Source organism: Hyla sarda, chromosome 2, assembly GCF_029499605.1.
Source record: "Hyla sarda isolate aHylSar1 chromosome 2, aHylSar1.hap1, whole genome shotgun sequence".
NCBI lineage: Eukaryota > Metazoa > Chordata > Amphibia > Anura > Hylidae > Hyla > Hyla sarda.
In genome coordinates this window covers 177,860,259-177,880,073 of record NC_079190.1, presented here as the reverse complement: position 1 = coordinate 177,880,073, position 19,815 = coordinate 177,860,259, and the positions used below count along the sequence as shown (strand labels likewise).

Below are 19,815 nucleotides of genomic sequence, written 5' to 3'. Positions count from 1 at the left end.
TAAGAGAAGTAGGCCCCTGGCTCGGCTGAGCAGTAATCTGAGAACTAAAGGCAGCCTGGTCTAGCTACCTTCCCAGCTGGCCACTCCCTGGCTGCTCCCCTGTTCAGGCTGTTCTTCTCGGCACCGCTCTCTTCTGACGTCAGGGCCAGCGTGCTATATCATAGCACAGAGGACATGCTGCGCTAGTACCTCCCGGCAGCCACCAGGCAGCGGCCCCGGAGGTATGTGGAGCAATGCTACGGGACTGGTTGACTAACTGTACATAGTACGGGCAGTCAGTGTATAGTGACGCCCTGTTAAAGGTGTAATCCCATCCTAGTTATATTGCTGCCAATATGAAATGAAATGTTTATTCAGGTTTTTTTTTTTTTAGGTTTTTTTTTTAGAAAATTTGATTTATTTAATTTAGAATGGTGTTCCTTTTATATACACTCATTTTTCAGCTATAAACATGAATTGATATAAATTGGTCTATTAAGAGTGAATGCTAACAATAGTAAATATATAATACACAATGTAAAAATGGTCCAAACATATATATTAGTATTTGTAATATTAACAAAGTTAAACATTAATTACTGTTCTGCCTTAACCACATGATATATCTGGATATTTTAGTAAAAGGAAAAACATTTGGATTCCATGATTCATGATCTACTGATCCCATAATCCCGGCCAAGAACCATGCACCATTGTGTTCAATAGCAAAATGGCTCCCCTTAGCCAATGCAAAGTCTATACTACTGTTTGATGCTCCACAGAACATTCGGTTTGTTTGTGTTACATTGAAAGCAGATTCACATTCTTCTTTGTCAGTCTCTCTTACAGGGAATTGAATAGGCATCATTTCGGGGTCATACAAGTCCAGCGTCCAGCCGCTCACTATACCTGGGCCACGTGGAATCAGCACGTTTTCTGCAAAGTCTTTTTGGGGAATGCAGATGGGTAAAATATATTTGTGGAACTTTATACCTTCTTCAAGTTTAAGTAGAGCAATGTTATTGTCTTCTGAGTCCTTGGAATATTTTGTGTGGATACGATGCTTTGCCACCCTGATCTTCTGCATGTTGTGAGCATCTTTGTTTCCTGCAATAATTTGCACAAATCTTAGCTGTAAGTATGTCCTTATAAAAGAAGTAGAACCTGATGATTACATATCTACATAAAATCCTATATAAAGAGAGCAGTAAAGCTCTTCCAGACAAAGTAATACAGATGGTTGGTCCTTACCCGCAAGGATGTAAATTGGACCCTGCTGACTGCCACAATTTGCTGTTGTAATTACCAAAGACTGGTTAAGTATGACTCCACTGCAGTAAGGTGTCCCTTCTGCATTTAATAGTAGTACCTTAAGGAAAAATAAAAAATAAAGATTTTAGTGTGACTATGAAGATGCATGGAAGAATAGCCTTCCAGTAGAAGTGGTAACTACAAATACAGTGAAGGAGTTTAAATGAGCACTGTCATTAAACATGTTTGATTCCTTATGCCAAAATAAATACATTTTGTAATTGGCTTCTATTAAAAAAGAAACTAAAAACGTTTACAGTATGTTATTTTTTCTGCTGTATAATTCTGGCCACCAGGGGTCTCCTTTCTTGGTCAAAACACATTCCGTCTGGTCAAAATCTCATATTTTGGTTTCCTGCTTGTAATGGCATGAGACCAAACTCAGGAAGTATTTCTCTGCACTGAGTTTGATTGACAGCTGCACAGAGCATCACTGACAGCTGCACAGACTGAAAGGTATGATACACAGCTTTTTAAAGCTTTGAAAAATAGTAGTTAGGGAAAATAGCCTGAGTTAGTTTAGAAAAGTTTATTTGGTGACAGGTACTCTTTAACCCCTTAAGGGCACATGACGTACTGGAACGTCATGTGTCCGCTCCCGATCTATAACGCGGGGCCACGGCGTGGCCCCGCGTCATAGCGGGTCGGGCCCGGCCTTTAACAACGGCCGGGACCCGTGGCTAATAGCGCGCGGCATTGATCGCTGTGCCCCGCGCTATTAAACCTTTAGACGCGGAGTTCAAAGTTGAACGTCGCGTCTAAAGTGAAACTGAAACCATGCCGGTTAGCTCAGTGGGCTGTTCGGGATAGCCGCGGCGAAATCGCAGCATTCCGAACAGCTTACAGGACAGCGGGAGGGTCCCTACTGCCTCCTCGCTGTCCGATCGCCGAATGACTGCTCAGTGCCGGAGATCCAGGCATGAGCAGTCAAGCGGCAGAATCATCGATCACTGGTTTCTTATGAGAAACCAGTGATCAATGTGAAAGATCAGTGTGTGCAGTGTTATAGGTCCCTATGGGAGCTATAACACTGCAAAAAAAAAAAAGGGAATAAATATCATTTAACCCCTTCCCTATTAAAAGTTTGAATCACCCCCCTTTTACCATAAAAAAACACAGTGTGAATAAAAATAAAAATAAACATATGTGGTATCGCCGCGTGTGGAAATGTCCGAATTATAAAAATATATTAATTAAACCGCACGGTCAATGGCGTACGCGCAAACAAATTCCAAAGTCCAAAATAGTGCATATCTTTTTATATCATGAAAAAATGATCAATAAGTCCTATCAATGCAAAAATGGTACCGTTAAAAACTTCAGATCACAGCGCAAAAAATGAGCCCTCATACCACCCCATACATGGAAAAATAAAAAAGTTATAGGGGTCAGAAATGACAATTTTAAACATATAAATTTTCCTGCATGAAGTTATGATTTTTTCCAGAAGTACGACAAAATCAAACCTATATAAGTAGGGTATCATTTTAACTAGAGATGAGCGAACTTACAGTAAATTTGATTCGTCACGAACTTCTCGGCTCGGCAGTTGATGACTTATCCTGCATAAATGAGTTCAGCTTTCAGGTGCTCCGGTGGGCTGGAGACTCTTTCCTAGGATTATATCCACCTTTTCCAGCCCACCGGAGCACCTGAAAGCTCAACTCATTTATGCAGGATAAGTCATCAACTGCCGAGCCGAGAAGTTCGTGACGAATCGAATTCACTGTAAGTTCGCTCAACTCTAATTTTAACCGTATGGACCTACAGAATAAATATCAGGTGTCATTTTTACCGAAAAATGTACTACGTAGAAACGGAAGCCCCACAAGTTACAAAACGGCTTTTTTTTCAGTTTTGTCTCACAATGATTTTTTTTTCCGTTTCACCGTAGATTTTTGGGCACAATGACTGACGTCATTACAAAGTAGAATTGGTGGCGCAAAAAATAACCCATCATATGGATTTTTAGGTGCAAAATTTAAAGAGTTATGATTTTTTAAAGGCAAGGAGCAAAAAACGAAAATGCAAAGACGGAAAACCCCCCGGTCCTTAAGGGGTTAAGCATACATGGGATAGGCATAAGACTATCCTTTGTATATGATAAGGTCATGGACTAAAAAATTAAATGGTTCCATCTATATTTACCTGCCAAGGAAATGGTCTGGTGTAGTTTTTCTGGATACTCTGTAATGTAGTATTCTCATCATTCAGCAGCTGTCCACAAGCATAGGGATCTGTTAATAGAGGGACAACACATATGGTAAAATACTATTCTAATGAATGATAACTTTGGGACTCTGATGTCAATAGCTGTGTCCATGATGGCTGTCTGCCCTTAAAGGGGTACTCCGCCCCAGGACATCTTATCCCCTATCCAAAGCATAGGGGATAAGATGTCAGATCCCGGGGGCCCCTCCGCATTGGGACCGCCGGGATCTTGGCTGTAGCCCACTGCTGTCATTATTGCGCAGAGCAAACTCGCTCTGTCCGTAATGACGGGCGATACAGGGATCAGAGCATCATAACGTCACGGCTCCTCCCCTCGTGATGTCACGGCCCGCCCCCTCAATACAAGTCCCATAGACTTGCATTAAGGGGGCAGGCTGTGACGTTGCGAGGGGCGGAGCCGTGACGTCACGATGCTCCGGTTCCTGTATCGCCCGTCATTACGCACAGAGCGAGTTTGCTTTGTGCAGTAATGACAGCAGGGTGCTGCAGCCGAGATCCAGGGGGTCCCCAGCAGTGGGACCCCCGCAATCAGACATCTTATCCCCTATCCTATGGCTAGGGGATAAGATGTCCTGGGCGGAGTACCCCTTTAACCTCTTCAGGACATAGGGCGTATGGATACGCCCTGAATCCCGAGTCCTTAAGGACCGAGGGCGTATCCATACGCCCGTGGGAATTCCGGCCCCCACCGCTAGCCGGTTGGGGACCGGAGCCGGATGCCTGCTGAAATCGTTCAGCAGGCATCCCGGCATATCGCCCAGGGGGGTCATTATGTCCCCCCATGTCGGCGATCGCCGCAGATCGCTGGACAATTCAGTCCAGCGATCTGCGGCGATTCCGGGTCAATCGGGTCTCCGGTGACCCGGTGACCCGGAATTACTGGCTGTTCGGGGCCGTCTCTGACGGCCCCGAACAGCCAGAGCCTGCAGGGGTGAGGTGGCACTGGTGCCACCTCACGATCGCCCTGATTCGTCGGCCGGATTACCGGCCGACCAATCAGGGCGCCTGCTGCGGGTGTCACTCCCGCACCCGCTCCGCCCCTCTTCTGGAGGACGTGAGCGGGTGCGGGAAGACGACCCCCGGTGCTGGGGACCCCGATCCCCGGCGCCCCTGTTGGGATCGGGGCCCCAGGAGCAGCTGCGGCGGCGGGACTTACCTGCAGCGTCTGGATCGTTGGAGGTGAGTGACAGCCTCCTGCTGTTGCTTAGCAACAGCTCCCAGCATGAAAAAAGGGCATGCTGGGAGCTGTAGTTATGCAACAGCAGGAGGCAGACCACCACAACTCCCAGCATTCCCTTATGGGCATGCTGGGACTTATGGTTTTGCAACAGCTGGAGGCACATTCTTTCTATGGAAAAGTGTACCTTCAGCTGTTGTCTAACTACAACTCCCAGCTTGCACAAACAGCTAAAGTGCATGCTGGGAGTTGTAGTGGTGCATCTGGTGGTTGCATAACTACAACTCCCAGCATGCCCGTTGGCTGTCGGTGACTGCTGAGAGTTGTAGTTTTGCAACAGCTGAAGGCACACTGGTTGTGAAACTCAGAGTTTTTTTTACCTAACTCAGTGTTTCACGACCGGTGTGCCTCCAGCTGTTGCAAACTACAACTCTCAGCAGTCACCATACACCATGCACCGTACATGCTGGGAGTTGTAGTTTTGCAACAGCTGGAGGCACACTGGTTGTGAAACACTGAGTTAGGTCACAAACTCAGTGATACATAACCAGTGTGCCTACAGTTGTTACAAAACTGCAACTCTCAGCAGTCACCGACAGCCAACGGGCATGCTGGGAGTTGTAGTTATGCAACAGCTGGATGTCCCCCCCCAATGTGAACGTACAGGGTACATTCACATGGGCGGAGGATTACAGTAAGTATCTGGCTGCAAATTTGAGCTGCCGCAAACTTTCTGCTGCAGCTCAAATTGCCAGCGAGAAACTACTGTGAACCCCCCGCCCGTGCGACTGTACCCTAAAAACACTACACTACACTAACACAAAAAATTAAATAAAAAGTAAAAAACACTACATATACACATACCCCTATACAGCCCCCCTCCCCTCCCCAATAAAAATGAAAAACGTCTGGTACGCCACTGTTTCCAGAACGGAGCCTCCAGCTGTTGCAAAACAACTCCCAGTATTGTCGGACAGCCGTTGACTGTCCAGGCATGCTGGGAGTTTTGCAACAGCTGGAGGCACCCTGTTTGGGAATCACTGGCGTAGAATACCCCTATGTCCACCCCTATGCAATCCCTAATTTAGGCCTCAAATGCGCATGGCGCTCTCACTTTGGAGCCCTGTCGTATTTCAAGGCAACAGTTAAGGGTCACATATGGGGTATCGCCGTACTCGGGAGAAATTGTGTTACAAATTTTGGGGGGTATTTTCTGCTTTTACCCTTTTTAAAAATGTAAAATTTTTGGGAAAACAAGCATTTTAGGTAAAAAAAAAAAAATTTTTTTACATATGCAAAAGTCGTGAAACACCTGTGGGGTATAAAGGTTCACTTAACCCCTTGTTACGTTCCCCGAGGGGTCTAGTTTCCAAAATGTTATGCCATGTGGGGTTTTTTTTTGCTGTCCTGGCACCATAGGGGCTTCCTAAATGCGGCATGCCCCCAGAGCAAAATTTGCGTTCAAAAAGCCAAATGTGACTCCTTCTCTTCTGAGACCTGTAGTGCGCCAGCAGAGCACTTTTCACCCCCATATGGGGTGTTTTCTGAATCGGGAGAAATTGGGCTTCAAATTTTTAGGGGTATTTTCTGCTATTACCTTTTTTAAAAATAATTTTTTTTTGGGAAAACAAGCATTTTAGGTAAAATTTTTTTTATTTTTTTTACATTTGCAAAAGTCGTGAAACACCTGTGGGGTATTAAGGTTCACTTTATCCCATGTTACATTCCCCGAGGGGTCTAGTTTCCAAAATGGTATGCCATGTGTTTTTTTTTTGCTGTTCTGGCACCATAAGGGCTTCCTAAAGGTAACATGCCCCCCAAAAACCATTTCAGAAAAACGTACTCTCCAAAATCCCCTTGTCGCTCCTTCCCTTCTGAGCCCTCTACTGCGCCCGCCGAACACTTTACATAGACATATGAGGTATGTGCTTACTCGAGAGAAATTGGGCTACAAATACAAGTAAAAATTTTGTCCTTTTACCCCTTGTAAAAATTCAAAAATTGGGTCTACAAGAACATGTGAGTGTAAAAAATGAAGATTGTGAATTTTCTCCTTCACTTTGCTGCTATTCGTGTGAAACACCTAAAGGGTTAAAACGCTGACTGAATGTCATTTTGAATACTTTGGGGGGTGTAGTTTTTATAATGGGGTCATTTATGGGGTATTTCTAATATGAAGACCCTTCAAATCCACTTCAAACCTGAACTGGTCCCTGAAAAATACTGAGTTTGAAAATTTTGTGAAAAATCGGAAAATTGCTGCTGACCGTTGAAGCCCTCTGGTGTCTTCCAAAAGTAAAAACACGTCAATTTTATGATGCAAACATAAAGTAGACATATTGTATATGTGAACCAAAAAAAAATGTATTCGTAATATCCATTTTCCTTACAAGCAGAAAGCTTCAAAGTTAGAAAAATGCTAAATTTTCAAATTTTTCATCAAATTTACGGATTTTTCACCAAGAAAGGATGCAAGTATCGACAAAAATTTACCACTATGTTAAAGTAGAATATGTCACGAAAAAACAATCTCGGAATCAGAATGATAACTAAAAGCATTCCAGAGTTATTAATGTTTAAAGTGACAGTGGTCAGATGTGCAAAAAACGCTCCGGTCCTTAAGGCCAAAATGGGCTCCGTCCTGAAGGGGTTAAGAATTGTAGGTATACATTAACTTAAAAACATTGGCCACTGAGAGACTTTATGGATGTATTATAAGGGTGTTCTGCAGATAAAGGCTGAGTGCAAAATATGGAGAGGTAAATCTCAATTATGTATATTTTTCCTTGTTTTTGTAGGTTTCAAATAACAGGTCTAACCAATTAAAAGTATAGCACTGTGGATTTATTTTCAGTATTGCTGGCACTTGCCTGTTGGGTGACATGACTTGTCATCTTCGCCCAGTGAGTAACCAGATGCACAAGAACAAATATAAAAATCAAGGCCATATTTCGGTTCACAGAAGTGCTGGCATCCGTCTTCTGCATCGGGGTGGCATTCATTTGTGGCTGCAAAAACACATTAATAAGGAAATTGATGACTGAAGTGGAAATATTTAGACTACCACCATGCAAGACCCACAGACACCACATGTTATTTATAGTCCTCCTATGAGCTAAAGGGGTTTGGACTTATCCAGAACCAGACACTGGGTGCCACTACAACTTATCAATCACTCAATAACAGCTAGCTTTTTAGCTTAATAGGCTACCCTAGGTGAGAGTAGTACTACAGCCACAGGTATGTACTCCTAGTAACCAAAACATCACAAAATAATTGTGTTGGTTCACGAATAGAAGTGCTGAAACAATAGCAATAGGTCCAGTGTATACATGAGGGACATCAAGCTGGTGACTGGCTACATGCACACAACTGCATGAAGAGATGTGACCGCACTCCCCTCATGGACACTACGGACATTCTGCTTAAACCACAATCCTAATGTTATTAATGGGATTATGCTGCTTTGTTCACATGTCAGAAGTTCCAAAGTGGAACATGCGATGTGGAATTGAATACGGTCAAAGAAATTAACATAAGGAAGCTGATTAGTCAATGGGACCTTTATTTCCCATGCTTATTTCTGCTGTAAAATTCTGTGAGAAATAAGCACCAAGTAGAGGCAGCTTGAATCCACTGAGGAAATTCAGCAAGGAAATTCCTCACTAAATTTCCTCAGAGTGTATAGGCACAGCAGCGGACTCATGGCCTACACTTACCACTCCATTTAAGGGCTTCAATTCAATCTCAAGCCTTACCCTTGCTCTAAACCTTTATCACCAAAGTATGTATGTACAGTGGTCCCTCAACATACAATATTAATTGGTTCCAGGAGGACCATTGGATGTTGAAACCATTATAAGTTGAGTACATATGTCTATAGAAAACTGGTAACTGGTTCTGAATGCCCAGAACCATTGTATGTTGAGTAACTTATCTCTATGGAAAACTGGTAATTGGTTCTGAAGCCCTAAACCCATTGTATGTTGAGTACATATCTCTATGGAAAACTAGTAATTGGTTCCGGGGCGACCATTGTATGTTGAGTGTATGGGAGTGGAAATCAGTGTGCCTCCTGCTGTTGCATAACTATAGCTCCCAGCATGCCTGTACAGCCATTGACTGTCTGGGCATGCTAGGGGTTGTAGTTTTGTAACAGCTGGAGGCACACTGGTTGGGAAACATTGATGTATGGGGTGTATTGTCTGTACAATTTGTGATGTGTGTGTGTATGACATCAAATACAGTACTGTACTGTAAATACTCTGGAGCAACACAGTAAATATTCACTATTGGGGAGGGGTTTGAGGGAGGACACTGGAGAAGAGTAACCTGCCGGGCATATAACATCATCATATGTCTCACCGCATCCTCTGCAGCCTGCTTCCCCCGACAGAAGAGGAGCAGCTGTTTGTAGGGCAGGGGTACCTCATGTCTCTGGTGCAGCATATGCTTCAGGAGCTCACAGGTAAAGTGGCAGCAGCAATCCCGGGTCACAGTTTCAGGAAACACCACACACACTTCCAGGTCATCACGGGAGCTGCGCCTGGTAAGGTTTGTGACCACGGGGTCTGCGGGTCGGCTGCTGAGGGTCCGGCTTTTCCATTCTTGCCGCTCCTGGACATGTTAAATGGCGGCTGCTGAAGCAGTCAGTGCTGCTGGATAGCAGTTTTTGCAATGGCCCCGACACACAGATGTATGGTATTGATGCTGCCTTCAACATACAATGGGATCTGAGAGGCCATCGTATGTTGAAACTATGGTATGTCGGGGGACCACTGTACATAAAATATATAATTCATTATAACTTTAAGAACTGGATGGATAGAATTTCTTAACAGGACTTCTCAATGACTCTCTAAATGTTCTGATTAATTATGATTTAGTAAATTATATTCATCTTTATTATTGATATTCCATAATATCTTTTGACAGTATGTTCTATGTGGACAGTTTGACCATGTTTAAGAAACAAACAACAAAACTTCATTACACATTCCTGGATAATATTGTTGCCCTATAGATCCTCATTCTTACCAAACTGGCAATTCTTTCCTTTGTAACCTTCTGGACACATGCATGTATAACTTCGAATAAAATCTGTGCACACTCCATTGTTCTCACATGGGCTGGAACAACATGGTCTGCCTCCTGCAAACATGAAAGAAATGGTATTTGTAATTAAATTGTAGTATGAACTACGAATATGCAAATAAAAAAGGGAGAAAGATATGCGGCACTCACCACATTAGTAGTACTACTTATTCCTCTATTTTAAGAAGGTATCGGGTGGTACAACAGCAGAAAATCTAGTAAGAGTAAGCTTTCATCTATTTTTGTATATTCCTATTGAGAGACTCTTTTCCTGAGCACTACACAAGTAGCTAGACGGGAATGGAAGTGTTGTGCTGGTTGCTACAGCTGTGCCTGGAGATTGTGTAGTATGAACTACCTAAACCTATATAATGGGGCATCTAACAGCTCCTACATTCACGTTGCTGTTTTTGCCATGTTATAGGCTATGGTTTATTGCTTGTATTTAAGCATATTCATGTAGAAGTCCCAAAAGCATTGTTATCCTGCTGGTACATACCATCTTAAATACAGTAGAATTCTAATAAAATAATCCAGGAGTGCCCAGTACTGTGAGATAAGGCTGTTCACACTTTGCTAGTGCACTACATCTGGTGTATGCACTGGGGAAACTCCTGGTACATATGGTAACCAAATTCTTATAGCCCTATTGACCCCAGAATATGACAAAAGAGTATGAACAGAACCTACGGTAATTTAACATTTTAAAGGGCCAAAAACAAAAGACTAAGCATGAAACCATATTAGAAACTTTCCATAGTTAACTCACATGCTGTTGCTACAACTTTTTAACATTTTATTTTGGACTTTCTCCGGCTCCAAGTGAGTTTGATATACTTTTCTAAGAATACTTGTACACTTGATAGTCCAGCACCTATGAGATCCCTTTGATGCTGAATTAGGTGAGCCTTATTGTATATGATCCACTCTTTCTTTGCCCATCAATGTGACTATGTGATATATTTATCTCTATTTGGATATCAGATATCTAAATATTCAAAGGGGTTGTCCCCAGACTGCCTGATAAAATAACGAACACGTTAACTAACCTTCCTCTGCTCCCTTTTAGCGCACATATCAGGATTCCCCATTTAATGTCTCCACAGTCCTTTTCCCAGAACCAGCCTAACATCACAGCACCGCTCACCCAATCACTGGCCAGAGCAGTGTCCCGCCTCGGCCACTGATTGACGAGTGGCACTGTCAGTTCCTCTGGCTGTAGACACTACGCTCTGCAGCTTGGCGGAAAACAGTCACCGGCCGTGGACAGAGCGCCCTCGTACCTGAATTACAAGGGAGTGGTGAAAGATAAGTTATAGGTCCAGATTTATCAATCTGTGTGAGAGAAAATGGGGAGTGATTTTCTCACATTGCCATAGTGGGAATGTTTTCCTATAGCTATTTGGGCTGCAGGGAGCCAATAGAGCAACACAAACCCTCTTACTGGACCTTTTAGGGCCTGCAATGACATCAACAGGTCCTGAAAGGTCCTGCATAAGTGCAAACAGGAGGAGGAGGTAAAAGGAAAAGTATGGAAGGGGGGGGGGGGGGGGGAGGTATAGAAACCAATGTATGTGGGGATAGGAAGGTCATAGGAAGCAGTATATAGGGGGGGGAGGGGCTTTTGGACTGATTAGGAGTCTGTATCCCAAGATTAACCCCTTTAAGACACCAACAGATGTTGGCCTTGAGGACTCATACAATTTCTTTTTTGCATTTTTGTATTTCCTTCTCGCTTTCTAAGAGCCTTAACTCTATTATTTTACCATCTTCAGGCCCATATGAGGGCTTGTTTTTCTGCACAACCAATTGTCCTTTGTAGTGACATTTTTCATTTTATCTTAAAATGTATAGCAGAGCAATAAAATTAGTAGGAAAAAAAGAAAAGAACACAATTTTGCTACTTTTTGTGCAGTTTAGTTTTTATGCAGTGTTCCTTAGGGTAAAACTGACATGTAATCTTTATATTCTGGGTCAATTAGATTAAAACAATACCCATGGTTACATTCTTTACTATTATTGTACTGCTTTAAAAAAAAAAAAAAAAAAAAAAGAAACCTCAAAATAAGTATGTTTAAAATAGTCCTATTCTGACCCACTATAACTTCCTTTTTTTCTTTCCGTATATGGGGCGGCATGAGGGCTAATTTTTTGCTCCATGATCTATACTTTTTATCTGTATTTTTATTTATTTTTATAACTTTTTATTTTTTTATGACATATGATGTAACCAAAAATGTAATAATATAGTACTGATCAGTACTATCAGAAATCTTCTTGTACAATCTGTATAGACAGTCTGCACAAGAAGATCGCACAAACCCACCAGCACCCACCTCCATTTTCCCTATAGATGCCGTGATTGCATTGATCACAGCATCTAAATGGTTAATGGCAGACGTTAGCATGATCACTGATTTCTGCCATTAGCGATGAGTCTCCAGCCGCAGCCAGAATTCACCCACTGTGAAGCGAGTGCATTTCCTGTAAAAGTACCAGCCTGCAGAGCCATACATTAACTCCTTAAGGGGTTAAAGGCTATCATCTATCCACATGGATTTATCTTGTCAGGTCACAGTTGCAGCCATCTGCAGTTTGCAGTGCAACCCCATTCACTTAGATGCAGCATGATGAGTGGGACACAGTGATCTTTAACAGGGTAACCAATAAGGCCACTTTTAATTTTGCCCAAGGCCACATTTGGTCTTAAAACTGGACCTGCCTATTGCCCTCATAAAAGGAACTGCAGAGTGACAGGTGCAGTGACAGGACACAATAAAAAAGTTCCGGCTGCACATTCAAGTAGGTTTTTTTTTATTTTATTTTTTGTTAAGTGAAGCAGCAGCATGTGTACTGATTGCAACGTCCAGAGGCGGCTCTTCCATTAGGCCACTTAGGCCCCTGCCTAAGGCCTTGCTCCAGTCCCTGTCCCTGCAAGTATCAGCCCCTCTGTCACTTTAAGTGATGTGCTGTGCGCAGGCATGTCTACTATGTCCCTGCCCTGCCTCCGCTGCTCACCAGAGAGGAACGCAGGGGAGAAAGGAGGACTTGTCTCACCACCACTGGTACCTGTTTTGGTGCATCCTTGTTCGTCTCCGCCTTCAGCCTCCACTGTATCAGATGCGGCCACCGATGGAGAGAAAAGATTACTAATGGCTGTCAGGTAAGGTTATTAATTTAAAAGTTTAACCTAGTACATGCTGTACTGTGACATCACTGAGTTTATTATCCCTGTACTGTGACATCAGGGTGTATATTATCCCTGTACTGTGACATCACTGAGTTTATTATCCCTGTACTGTGACATCACTGTGTATATTATCCCTGTACTGTGACATCACTGTGTGTATTATCCCTGTACTGTGAAATCACTGTATATTATCCCTGTACTGTGACATCACTGTGTGTATTATCCCTGTACTGTGACATCACTGTGTATATTATCCCTGTACTGTGTGTATTATCCCTGTACTGTGACATCACTGTGTGTATTATCCCTGTACTGTGACATCACTGTGTATATTATCCCTGCACTGTGACATCACTGTGTGTATTATCCCTGTACTGTGACATCACTGTGTGTATTATCCCTGTACTGGGACATCACTGTGTGTATTATCTCTGTACTGTGACAACACTGTGTGTATTATCCCTGTACTGTGAAATCACTGTATATTATCCCTGTACTGTAACATAACTGTGCATATTATCCCTGTACTGTGACATCACTGTGTATATTATCCCTGTACTGCGACACCACTGTGTATATTATCCCTGTACTGCGACACCACTGTGTATATTATCCCTGCACTGTGACATCACTGTGTATATTATCCCTGTACTGTGACATCACTGTGTGTATTATCCCTGTACTGTGACATCACTGTGTATATTATCACTGTACTGTAACATAACTGTGCATATTATCCCTGTACTGTAACATCAGTTTGCATACTAAAATGGTATTGAGACATCATGTAATGTCACTATACTGTATTGTCACCCGTGCACGTTATCCCTGTACACTACAGGGTTAATATGCACAGGGATGTCACAGTACAGAGTTAAAGGGGTACTCTGGTGAAAACCTTTTTTCTTTTAAATCAACTGGTGCCAGAAAGTTAAACAGATTTGTAAATTACTTCTATTAAAAAATCTTAATCCTTCCTGTACTTATTAGCTGCTGAATACTACAGAGGAAATTCTTTTCTTTTTGGAATTCTCTCTGATGACATCACGAGCACAGTTCTCTTTGCTGACGTCATTATAATAATAATAAAATGGACAGAGATGTCAGCAGAGAGTACTGTGCTCGTGATGTCATCAGTGTTCCAAAAAGGAAGGAATTTCTTCTGTAGCATTCACAGCTAATAAGTACTGGAAGGATTAAGATTTTTTAATAGAAGTAATTTACAAATATGTTTAACTTTCTGGCACCAGTTGATTTAAAAGAAAAAAGGTTTTCACCGGAGTACCCCTTTAATATGCATAGTGACATCACAGTGCAAGGATAATGCACACAGTAATGTCACAGAACATGGATGGTACGGTGACATCACAGTACAGGGATAATACACACAATGATGTTACAGAACGGGGATAATACACACAGTGATGTCACAGTACAGGGATAATGCGCAAAGTGATGTCACCGAACAGAGATAATACACGTAGTGATGTCACACAGTACTGAGGTAATGAATGCTGTGATTTCACAATACACAATAAAGTGCCTTTTTTTAAATTATACTTGAGCCCCTGTTCTCCAAAATGTTTATGCACGTCCCTGGTGTCTGCTCATAGGATTGTACAGATCATATTTTCCGCTGTGCAGGGGTTTGGGGGAGCCTGAAATACGCAGCTTATACGCTATGTGTGGCCATACCCTTAAGTGGCATTTTAAAGAAGCAGTCCGGCAGAAACACAAGTTCCCATCATTTCACCCTCTACCTGATTGTCTATCAGGTTTTGAGATTCATTTATGTACTGTATATTGTACTCACTTTCCTGCTGCTATTCTGCCTTTCCTCTGCTTCTGATCAGATACCATCTTGAATTGTAGATTTGACCTTGATATATATATATCCCTCTCTCCCCCTCTCCCTCCCATAATTCCTTTAGAATAACATCACATTGGCTGCTAGATCCAGTACTTTCTCTGCCCTCTAAAAGGACACTGTAATAATCCATACCTCTATATTCCACTATGTAAACTTAGCATTAAACCAAATCAAATAGTAACATGAATTCAATCCCGCCTAAAGCCCTCACTGTGGCACCATTACAACATGGAATATGGACTGCATGTACAATGAATTGCTATCGGTCGTGTGTATAAGACAGAATGGATCCTATGTAAACCGTTTCAGTCTTAGTAGTGAGCATTAGTCTGTTACATAAACCTCCATAATCTAGAAATAAGCAAGAATTTCCTAGGAAAGAGAAAAGGAAAATGGAGGTGGAACCAGACCGCCAATGAATATAACAACAGATTCATGTGTATAAACCATTATGATGGGTTAATATTCATCTCTAGCTGTTTGGGTTCTGTTAGGTGAAGCAGTGGCAGCTCTTTAAACTTACCATAGTACGTCTTCCAAAACTTGTCCTGTAAAACACAGTTAGATTGTCTGAGAACATAGTGAGAAACTTCACCTTGGTTTGAATACAAAAAACTGGAAGAGCAGAGGAATAAATGTTCTGTACACAAAGGCATCATCGCTTCTGTGCACCAGATAATTCATAATACAGATCCATTGTATGGCGGATTCCAGCAGGCCCTTTGATGTACATTAGAGTTGGCTTGGGTTACCACATTATGACAACACTATTGTTGCCATAAAATCTTACAAAACTGGCAAATGGGGGCTATGAACAAAGGTAACGGGAGAAAGAAGGGGGCATACCCCCGCTGGGTAAGGCCAGAGCCAGCTCTACTGGGATGTGCGTAATGGAGCTGCAAATTTATTTTATTTTTTATAATTCTAACATATTTACCGTATTTTTCGCCGTATAAGACGCACTTTTTCTTCCCTAAAGCTGGGGGGAAAAAGTTGGTGCGTCTTATACGGCGAATACACCCCTATCGCGGCGGTCCCTGCGGCCATCAACGGCCGGGACCCACGGCTAATACAGGACATCACCGATCGCGGTGATGCCTTGTATTAACCCTTCAGACGCGGCGATCAAAGCTGGGAAAGTGACACTAACCCGGCTGTTCAGTCGGGCTGTCCGAACAGCCCAACTGAATAGCCGGGTTAGTGCTTACAGGACACCGGGAGGGAACTTACCTGCCTCCTCGGTGTCTTCTCCGTTCAGGGATCCCCTGTATGGCCGGCACTCTCCTTCCTCGTCATCATGTCGTCTCGTACGTGCGTCGGCGTGCGTAACGACGTGATGACGGCTACGGAGAGCGAGGATACCCAGCCGGCAGCAGAGACGTTCCGGAGCGACGGGGACATGACGACAGCGATGGAGCGACATCCAGGGCAGCGGTGACGGTTCCCGAGCGGCGGGGACACGTGAGTATTACCTCCTATGCAGTGGTCTTCAATCTGCGGACCTCCAGATGTTGCAAAACTACAACTCCCAGCATGCCCGGACAGCCGTTGGCTGTCCGGGCATGCTGGGAGTTGTAGTTTTGCAACATCTGGAGGTCCGCAGGTTGAAGACCACTATTGGGTTCAAAATCTTTAATTTTTTAGATTTTGCACCTAAAAATAGGGTGCGTCTTATACGCCGGTGCGTCCTATAGGACGAAAAATACGGTATATAATTTTTTTTCCCTTTGCAGACACCCATGAGCACAGGATAAAGTTCATGAAATACTAAAAGGCTTAGTATACCTAAAACCTCCCCCTTAAAATGTGTTCCACATTATTAAGCACTGTCTTCTTCAGGCTGGAATTCCGCTGAGGATTGTTTTTTCAAAAACGACGTAAAAAATGCCAATTTTCCCGCACGGCGTTTTTTCAGCGAAAAAACGCCAAGTCCAGATGTTAGCTGCAAGTCAGTAGTAAACTTCAAAATGCCAGATCCACTTGACGTTTTTCAGTTTGGCGTTTTTTTTTATCCTTTTGGTGTTTTTCAGCAATTTTGGGCTCAGAGGCTGGTTTTTCAAAATGCCCAACAAAACCTAGTTTAGGCGTTCTTTGCACAGAAATCGTGGCATTTTTCCCCCCGTAGAAGTCTATGGGTGAGCAAAAACGGCAAGAAAAGTGCCATGTTGGTTTAAACATTGGCGTTTTTGCCGTTGTTTTTTTATTCTTTTTTGGACTTTAGCGATCCAAAAAAGTGATGGAGATTTTTTTATTAAAATTTCGTAGGGTACCATTAAAAAAATAATAATAAAAAAAATACAAAGATACATTTCGTTAAATACAATTTTTTCCATCACTACTGTATCTTACAGTAGTGATGGAAAAAATTGTATTTAACGAAATGTATCTTTTTTTTATAACAAACTTTTTCTTAATTTTTAAACAGGGATCAATTTATGTGGGCGGGCAGGGCAGTAAAAATGTAGCGGACAATAATAAAAATTTAGTGTGTGTGTTTTTGACTTTTTTTTTTACATTTTTAAGGTAGTACTACTACTCCCAGCATGGAACACACTGTTCCATGATGGGAGTAGTAGTACCTGTACTAATTGACAGATCGCCCCTTTGCAATCCTCCTGTATAATGTATAGATGCGGCTGCAACCATCCGGCCAATCCCCACTCTTAGCAGAAAATATGAATGAGTGATGTTCTATTCACATCACTGGCCGAGGTACAGAGCAGAGATGCGAGCGCCGTATAGAGCTGCTCCGCATCTCTGCTATATTATGGACGATTGCATTGGGTGTCAGAAGTAACATCCGGGGCGATCTGTCTATTAGTACAGGTACTACTACTCCCATCATGGAACAGTCTGATCCATGCTGGGAGTAGTAGTAGTACCTAAAAAAAATTAAAAAGTAGAGAGAGAAAATAGAAACACACGAACTTTAACATTTTACTTTATTTTTTATAACGAAATTTGAATAAATTTTTAATAAATAATTTTTTTCCATCCCTACTGCATTCTTTTTTTTGTATTCTGATATTTTCTATGATATAGGGGCATTGTGTGAAGTATAACTTGCAATAAAAAAAAAAAACCTTCAATGAAATAATGTAACTCACGGTTTTATCTATGTCTTCAAATGTTTCTCTGGCCTCCTCATATGTGCATCTTTCTTCTAGACATTCTCTTTCTAAATTTCCTTTCCGAAATTCCTCTATAATCATGAAGTTGGCCCTTTTGGTTCTTTGTATTATTTGGTTAGCATTTTGACTAGATAAGAAAACTGTAGAGAGAAAATATAATTATAATAAATACTTGTACCACAAGGTAACGGCATAATACATAAGCATGAATCACTTCACATCTTAGTAGAATATTTATTTATGTATTTAATTAATTTTTACGTTCATTATATAAAAAAAAAAAGCATACAACATCCACCCACAGTTATCTATACTGTATGTTTTTTGGGAACAACTTTTACCTGCTTGGAGCCTTAAATGAGCGCTGTTAGATACAAAAACTTTTTATAGGTTGTACATCTTGGCAAAACATTTATAGAAATATGCAGCCATAACAACTTATCCCCTATCCCCAAAGGATAGGGAATAAGTGTCTGATCGCGGGGTGGGGTTTCCGACCGCTGATGCCGACCGCTGGGGCCCCCCGCAATCTCCTGCACGGGCCCACGGCTACGCCTCCTCCATGTAGTTCTATGGGAGAGAGCTGTATGGGGAGGGGGCATGGAGGGGGCATACAGTTGACCTCAGTGAGGTCGACGCTACGCGCATTAGCTGCTCGCACAGAGCGGCAGTGACGGGGCCCATTTGGGAGATCGCGGGGGGTCCCAGCGGTTGGATCCCCCTGCAATCAAACACATCCCCTATCCTGTGGACAGGGGATAAGTTGTTATGGCTGCAGTTGTACCTTTAACCCTTCTAATATACTTTATAAGAAAATGTTCTTTCCTTTTTACAGAAATCATGACTTGTAAAATCATGTGTAGTGTCCCGATACAGGACCTAGTCCTGTCCCTGTCTAAAGTCCCCTCAGCCAGAGTCCCTTCATTCCCATAGGGCTCTCCTGCAGGGCTTACCCCTGGTTGCCTCATATAAATTGTATATTGTTTAATATATAAAGATAATATAAAAATATAGGAAAAAGAAAACAAAACATATATGTATATATATATATATATATATATATATATATATATATATATACATATAGGACCTTTTCCGGGTCACGTGATGTACAGTTGTAATGTATAATTGGTTAAGGACCTTCCAGGGTCATGTGATGTACCTGGAGTTCACTGGGTTCAGGACTTACAGGTTTGCTGACCAATGAGCTTAGTCCAGCCACTAAATTCTCTCTCTTAGTTCCGGATTATCAAGCAAGCACAAACATCTCAGCAGAAATCTCAAGTCATCTAGGCCAAAGCCTAAGAACCTGCTGCCACTAAACCGTGAGTTACCAAGCTCAATCTACCAAATCCTGAGTGACTACTATCAGCTAAAATGTTATAATTAGTAGCACAGTGGCCTGCATCATAGCTCATTGCTTCAAAGTGCCAGCAAAGCCTGTGAGGAACCTGCATTCCAGTTAACTCTTAAGAGACTGGTATGTATCAAGACTGTTGCATAAAATCTTCAAGTAAAGTTCTTCAGTTTATTCACAAAGTCTGCTGTGGACATTCCGTTATTTTCCCTACCATTTCTGGGACGGTTGGCGGTAGGACCATTAACACTAAGGAAACCTCAACCTGGCGTCACGACATCTAAGGGTTAATACCACCAGACCCTGCACTTACATCACAGCAACACCCCAGACACCACAACTCTCCTGTCCAAGCTGAAGCACAGGCATGGACAAAGTCCAGTAAGTGAGGGTGGGCTAGCACTCCTCTGTGCTGTCTGATAGGACAGGAGAGAGAAAAGAGGAGTACTATCAGACAGGAGAGAGCACAGAGGA

At 42.4% G+C, this 19,815-nt stretch overlaps 1 protein-coding gene across 1 annotated transcript in view; it reads right to left on the bottom strand.

Moving 5' to 3' along the window:
- Window positions 1-571: 571 nt before the first annotated feature.
- The window catches only part of PROZ (protein Z, vitamin K dependent plasma glycoprotein), a 37,003-nt gene continuing 17,759 nt past the window's right edge, over window positions 572-19,815 (bottom strand). The window contains exons 3-9 of the mRNA XM_056560107.1: window positions 17,961-18,124; window positions 15,377-15,401; window positions 9,737-9,850; window positions 7,570-7,707; window positions 3,439-3,527; window positions 1,231-1,348; window positions 572-1,086 (exon numbers count right to left, since the gene is read on the bottom strand). Of these exons, the coding sequence (XP_056416082.1) occupies window positions 572-1,086; window positions 1,231-1,348; window positions 3,439-3,527; window positions 7,570-7,707; window positions 9,737-9,850; window positions 15,377-15,401; window positions 17,961-18,124 (1,163 nt within the window). The remainder of the gene's footprint in view (window positions 1,087-1,230; window positions 1,349-3,438; window positions 3,528-7,569; window positions 7,708-9,736; window positions 9,851-15,376; window positions 15,402-17,960; window positions 18,125-19,815) is intronic.